The 7,283-nt window shown below is 38.4% G+C and overlaps 1 protein-coding gene across 1 annotated transcript; it reads right to left on the bottom strand.

The window, feature by feature from the left end:
- Window positions 1-320: 320 nt before the first annotated feature.
- SAMD8 (sterile alpha motif domain containing 8) lies at window positions 321-6,507 on the bottom strand. Its single transcript, XM_010134619.1, has 5 exons — window positions 5,927-6,507; window positions 3,579-3,674; window positions 2,756-2,873; window positions 1,753-1,903; window positions 321-625 (listed from the first exon to the last, which is right to left on the bottom strand). Exons 1-5 carry the CDS (start codon window positions 6,505-6,507, stop codon window positions 321-323), a joined length of 1,251 nt encoding a protein of 416 aa, XP_010132921.1.
- Between the last annotated feature and the right edge of the window lie 776 nt (window positions 6,508-7,283).

Here is a 7,283-nt window from a genome sequence, read left to right as displayed (position 1 = left end):
TAATATATTCAAAATAAGCATGTATTTGAGGTTAAAGTTACATAAATAGCCACCTCACTATTAGTTCTGGTTCGCATTCATGGTTCACCGATAGCCTTTACCGGACCCTGCACTGTCTTCTATTTTCACAACATGAAAACAAAACACATCCCTGTGAAGCACGGGAACCCTATTTTATGGCTAAGAATCTAAAAAACCAAGACAAGGAGGAGGAGATCACAAAGTGAAAATCGTTATTTTACATGCACCCCCACCCCAGATAGCCTTGTAGGATCTTTGTCATAACACTTCATAAAACTCTGAATACATCCACATACTCTTCAGCCAATCAATCTTTTCAGTATAGCAGGTTTTGAAAAGGGCCAGCAATACTCATTGGGAACAGTACCATTAACATTGCATTCAAAAAAAGAAAACATAGGAAACCAGATCCTGGCTCTCCTACTCTGTTGATATGCTCTAGTATTAGCCAACGTATGGTAATACAAAAAGAGTCTTGTAGTGATGTAAAAGGCAATGAAGACATCTATAGAATAATGTTCATGTGCAGCCAAAATGAAGAAGATTCCGAAGAGATTCAGGACCCAAGATAAGGTGTGCAAGAAGTTCCAGCTCCTTGGCGTATCTAGGAGAAAACAGAAAGCGACTAACCTTGAATGTCTCAAAAATCTGGGTCATTACAAAATCCAGACCTAGACATTGCAAGTTTTCTACAGATTTTTAATGCAAAAATGTGATGAAGTTACTGTCTTCACCTGGAAAAATTATTTACATCTACATGTCCAATAAATTCAACAAAAACAACAACACAAGTTATAAATGTCTATCACGTAATGACTTCATCTACAAATACAGTTATTGTGCATTTCTGGATTAACAAAGCATCCTGAAATGGTTAGAAAGCCTTTCTAATTTTCGTGTCTCGTGTTCTTTCAAATGTGCCTCATCTGTCCTTCAATTAATCTAGGTGGTCCTGTTCCTTTCCTGTCCACAAGTGAACTGTCATGAACTTGAAGAAGATGACACCAATCTGAATTTTTATTTCTTTGCTTAAACACTATACTCTAAACTTTTTGAGGAGTCCTGTTTTCAGCTGGGATAGAGTTAATTTTCCTCCTAGTAGCTGGTAGAGCGCTGCGTTTTGGATTTAGGATGAGAATAACATTGATAACACACTGATGTTTCAGCCGTGGCTAAGCAGTGCTTACGCTAAGTCAAGGACTTTTCAGCTTCTCATACTGTCCTGCCAGTGGAGGCTGGGGCTGCACAGGCAGCTGGGAGGGGACACAGCCAGTTCAGCTGATCCAAACTGGCCAAAGGGATATTCCTCACCATAGAACATCATGCTCAGTACAGAAACTGGAGGAGTTGGCTGGGAGCACTGTGGCTTGGGGATGGGCATTGGTCAGCAGGTGGTGAGCAATTATGTTATGCATCACTTGTTTTGTATATTCTATTATTATTTTCCCTTCCTCTTCTCTCCTATTAAACTGTCTTTATCTCAATCCATGAGTTTTACTGTTTTACCTTTTCTTTTTTTCCTGATTCTCTCACCTGTACAGCTGGGGAGTGTGATGAATGAGCAAGCAGCTGGGTAGAGCTTCACTGCTAGCTGGGGTTAAATTAAAAAGGAGGCTGAGCGGCAGATATTCTTAAAACCTAAGGACATTTAAGTATTTACACTCTCGCACCCTTGGTTCACAGCAAGCAGCACATACTCTTAACACTTAAGTATTGACACTCTGTACTTACATTCTGTGACAAAGAAGTTGAGCATGGTCAGGACGACAGTGTGGCCACTGAACATATAATCTCCACATGTATGTACTCCAGTCAGAGTCATTCCAAAGCCACTCCATATTGCAAATGCCCGCTGCAGTTTTGCCCAAACATTGCCATACAACTAAAAGACAGTGACATTAACCTTGAGTAAGTTCCAACCCCGCTACCCAAACAGTATGTCCTTAAAGTAATTCTATTTGTCCATTTCCCAAAACAAGGAAGTTTTAGCTCAAACTAGGACAAGTACTATGCACGTTTAATACCACTTACGTGTTGGGTTTTTTTATTAAAATGCAGGTTCGCACATCTTGGATTTTATTGTGGCATGAATCACATTAGTAACTACAACTACTAATTGTATCCATCATACCTCTGATGAATACTGGAATTTAGAGCAAGTATTTTTTTTGCAAGTGATTTACATAGAGAGTCTGCCTTTTTTTTTTTTTTAAATTTATTCAACCTCTCAATGTGTCATTGTCAAGCTTTCAATAGAGTCAGCTCAAAACTCTTCTAACGACAAGTTAGAATAAAACCGTAAGATTACATATTCTATGGTATATCCCTTACTAGAAAAGGTGAAATAATAATAGGTTTTTTTGCTTTGTTTTGTTTCCAAACCACACATCCAACAAGATAAAGAAGCAATCACTACTCTTTCAGCCTTTCTTCATGAAGTCACGAGGAAGTCTTAAGTGCACAATTCAGTGATGTGTTCTCTCCTGTTTCCACTGTGACTTATCCTGACAATCTTCTCCTCTCCAAACTGGTAAGTGCTTCCAAGAACCCAAAGAACACTTGTCTGGATAATGGCAGGTGGCAATGGGGCATGGATGGGAATAGGAGACAAGCAACGCTGTTCTTGCAAACACACAACTAACGTTATGGTCAGAACAATCTTAACGTATCTTAAATAAAATTTTTAAAAAGGAAAAATCCAAAATAAATAATTCAATACATTTTAAATTTTTACCTTTCCAGTACACTGCAAGTGCTGGCCTGGCACAGAGAGCGAGGTAACAAACATCGTAACGCAACGTAGTAAGAACACTGTCCCCATGAGACTGCACAGCCTTCGCAGGAGTATAGATCTGGGAAAAGAAATTGCCAGAATCCTAATATATTCTATTTTTAAACAGGAAAGTTATGATAAAGACATTTCCCCAACACCCCGACTTAATCCCATCAAGTTTCTTCATCATTGCTGCAAGTTTCACAGCAAAAACACAACTATTTTTAAGTAGGACTGTAAAGGCATGGATCCACACGACAGGGTGAGACACCATAGCAAGCTTACCATCACCAAAAGGTACAGTTACACTCCTCTGCAGCTACACTTGCATTAGCTTTGCACTCGTGCCTTCTGTTCCAAACCGATAAAAATCAACAAACTGGTAAAAATTTAACTTAAAACACACACACACACAAAAAGGTTTTCTTCCCTTCAGGAAGGCTGCAAGCTAGGCTGGCTCAGTCACCCTGTGGAATTTCATTCTTCCAGGATTTTCTCATATACAACATTGTTACAGTATCAGAAGATATACCAACTCTCTGAAACACCTATGATCTGAAAGAAATTACATATAAATCTGTAGAAAGGTAAATTCAGATTACTCCTTTGCAAGATTCACAAGTCACCAGTCTTGATTAGATTCTCCCTAACCCATCTTAATAGGGACATAATAGAAGCTTTCTAGGTTCTTACTGAACGGAAAGTCTTAAACAATCATTATAAACTCCTGTTAGAGTCCTTTCTGAATCCAAGTAAGAGTTCATTTGAATTTTATACACTGTACCTGTGTTTGTGAAGCAGAAGAACCAACAGCCAAATGTAGCAAAGAATTACACCACATACTTCAGTCATAGCAAAAGCCCACGGTATCCTAGGGACACTAAAAAAAAGGATTAAGAAAATTACAGTAAAAAGGCTCTTCTCCTTTCCAGTCTCAGTATTGAGAATAAAGGCATCTCAGGTTCTAACTACAAAACTAACTTGCATTAATCTGTCAATAATTTAACCTACAATCAAAATTATTTTGTTAGACTGAATGATATAGAATTTAATGTAATTACAAATTAATTAATTTCCCTTTTAATAATGAATTTTCACCAGACATTTACACATAAATCATCAAGTCAAAGAAAATCTCTAGTATGCTCTCTTAATTTACATGTGTGATTTACTAATAGGATGTGTTCCTCTACCATTATTTCCCAACAACCTCTTTCATTGTGACACAAACATGCATCATGTCAATTATGCTGCTTACGCTAATAACACTATGTCAACACAGTTAATGAAATGCTGCAAAGCTTAAAATCCTAAATACTTGTAACAAAGCAGAACTGCACAGAAAAGTGTTAGGAAAAATACTGTCTTCAAAGTTACACTTCAATGTTAAGCACTATATGCACACCTTTTAACCTTGCTTGTCAAAAGGTCTGAAGTCTTTCTTGCACACATACAGCTCCAGTAACAATTTCTACCAGCAATATCACCAGAACACAGACAGACAGATTTTGAGATGTTGCTCGTCACAGTTTTGTTTCCCTGATACAAAAGGGTAGTGAAGTTTGAGTGCTAGCTTTGTAGTAATCATAGAACTGTTTTGGTTGGAAGAGACCTTTAAGATCATCAGATCCAACTGTTAACCCAGCACTGACAGGTGACCACTCAGCACCACATCTGTATGTCTTTTAAATACCTCCAGGGATGGGGACTCCACGAATTCCCTGGGCAGCCTGTTCTAGTGCTTGACAATCCTTTTGGTGAAGAAATATTTTCCTAATAGCCATTCTAATCCTCCCCTGGCACAACTTGAGGCCATTCCTCTCATCCTATTGCTTTTTACTCGGGAGAAGAGACTGACCCTCACCTCACTGCAGTCTCCTTTCAGGTAGTTACAGAGAGCAGTAAGGTCTCCCCTGAGTCTCCTCTTTTCCAGGCTAAACAACTTCAGTTACCTCAGCCGCTCCTCATAGGACTTGTGCTCCAGACTCTTCATCAGTTTCGCTGCTCTGCTTTGGACATGCTCCAGCACCTCCACGTCCTTCTTGCTGTGAGTGGTCCAAAACTGAACACAGTATTTGAGGTGTGGCCTCACCAGTGCGGAGTAAAGAGGCAGTAATCCACTCGCACTGTTTTGTGAGCTGGTGCTTTCTGACCTCCCCCACCCTCCTGCCCATGGAATACCATGGTAGTACCCTGGGAACAAAATCCAGTAATGCCATAGCTCCTGTTCTCTCTCCCCTCTTCCACTCTGCTGGATGTGGTCCATTCTTGCTGAGTTATATCTAAATTTATGTGGGACTTTGCAGAGTTACTCCGAAGATTAGACTCCTACTGACTTAATGAAAATGGAAATTACTGGCAGGAATAAGGAGATCAAAGACTAAACTCTTAAATGGTTTATCTCTCTAGGCAGTAAGTTCTCTATGGAGCAAGCGCACCTCCTCAGAGGGAGCATTTATCATCTATTAAATCTGTAGTCAATGACTAGAATTTCACCTTTGCTATTGTGGCTTTTTTCTGCCTGAAGTGGAATATTTTCTTTAAAAAATCAGCAAGTACTGCATAAGTCACAACGGTATTTAGTACACAGATGATTAAAAGAGACGCTGCTCTATTCAGCCTGCTTCAGAGTTTCCCTAAACCATCTTCAACAAGTTGACAGTGGGCAGAGAACAAACATACAGTATCAATGCTACTTCCTTTCAATTTTCTTGCTCACTGGCAGACCAAAATACTCCTTCATCAAAAGTTTTTCTGCACCAAGACACATTAAGCTTCATAGCAGCATCTGGATTTAAGAAAAAGCATATGGCTCCTTACCTATGCCAGCTGACTATCACCATTTTTGCTAGAATGAGAGGATGGACAAATTAATTCCTGTGTTGTGGTTAGAGAGAGAATTAAATAATAATAACCTGGGTAGAACAACAGATCAATTCATTTTCCCCTGAGTAGACTAAACCTCTGCATCTAACTGATGTGCATTTCAATTTTAGCAGAAGGGTTTATTGCACTCTAATCACTATTTTGCAAAGGCATTTTCAAGAGCAATGAAACTTTGAGAATAAAGAAAAGACAGCCTATACTTTTAACCACCAAGTTTCTATTTCAGTTTAAAAGAAAATTTATTACCTATCTAGAAATATGTCTGGTAGAGGTGGATATGTCTGCATGTCAGGTACTCGCTCATGTACTATAACCATGACGAATGATGTAAAGCCAAACACTATGAAGACATACACACAACTTAAAACTGTCTTCCAATACTCTGGGTCCAGTCTTCGAGTAGCGTGTTTGTTTTTGCCATTTGCATATTGATACTGATCACTGTTCAAGTCAGTAATTGGTCCATCATAGTCCCGAGGTACTTCACCATTACAAAACCAATCTGTACCCTGTAGAGAACCAACACTTGGGCACACCGTGCCAACATGACCGTCGCCGTTGTAACCCAGCTCTTCTAGGACATCAATGTGTTGCTTCTGCAGTTTGCGTATGGACAACATTAGCCTTTTGATATCCCCTAGGATTTTGATTTCCAAAGGAGGTGATCGTAAATCATACTCGGTAAGCGTCAGCAGTGTAATTCCATCTAGCCTGTGTCTATTGCACAAAATGTCGACGTATTCACAGAAGCCTTCTTCCTTCAGCCACTTGGCCACGTTCTTGGTAGTCCAACGTCGAATGCAAAGCTGGTTATTGCCTGCCATCATCCTTCTCTGTCCGCCAATAAAATTGACCTGTTACATAACGGAGAAAGATACAAGATCTGAATGTTTAACAAAGATTACTGAAGTGCCCATGTATTTTGTGAGATTAATTAATTTTAATTAATTAACTAATTTTGTGATGCTTAATTAGCCAAAGGCTTTTTGTATAAGAGCCAGTTAAAAAACAGACATATAATTTACTAAGTAATTAATATTAAAGTGATTTTAAACATTTCCTATTCAAGCAAAACTAAGTTAAGATTATCTCACTTATTCCTAAATAGAAATTTAAAGCTACCAAGAGGCAGAACATTTCCTAGACATATCCAGTCTACATTTATTCTTTTGTTAAAAGAATAAATTAATCTGAGTGTTAATTATGCTAGGCAATGAAAAACAAAGATTACTCTGTTTAAATATCAGCTTATTCATTAGTCTTTTTCACTGTTCGCAGTTCATAAACTAAGCAAGAAAGTGTAGCCAGCAACCATGTAAAACTAAGTTAAAGCTAAAATAGTACATTACAGGTCCAATATATTCCACTGTTTTTAAAATACATACTGAAGCTTTGGTGACATGACATATCCCCCCCACCCCTCCCGTGAGCATATTAGCTGCACGCTGATAGTGCAGCCATCATATTTGTATCTCAATAATTAAGATAGATGCTTATTGTATTGTGAATCCTTTAAAATATTCAGTTCTCAAAATAACTTTACTGAAATCTAAGCATTAGCTTTAATTCCAAAGTATCTTCACAAGTGATGCAGTAATAGATG

Source organism: Buceros rhinoceros, unplaced genomic scaffold (genome assembly GCF_000710305.1).
Source record: "Buceros rhinoceros silvestris isolate BGI_N320 unplaced genomic scaffold, ASM71030v1 scaffold15234, whole genome shotgun sequence".
Classification (NCBI taxonomy): domain Eukaryota; kingdom Metazoa; phylum Chordata; class Aves; order Bucerotiformes; family Bucerotidae; genus Buceros; species Buceros rhinoceros.
This window is presented reverse-complemented; position numbering and strand designations above follow the sequence as displayed.

Excerpts from the sequence above, each read along its gene's own strand:
- SAMD8 (XM_010134619.1), bottom strand. The coding sequence starts at position 6,507 with ATGATGGCAGGCAATAACCAGCTTTGCATTCGACGTTGGACTACCAAG. Across the intron at positions 1,904-2,755 it reads ACTTGCAGTGTACTGGAAAG|TTGTATGGCAATGTTTGGGC; the intron begins GTAAAAATTTAA and ends ACTGTCTTTTAG. Across the intron at positions 626-1,752 it reads CAACTTCTTTGTCACAGAAT|ATACGCCAAGGAGCTGGAAC; the intron begins GTAAGTACAGAG and ends GTTTTCTCCTAG.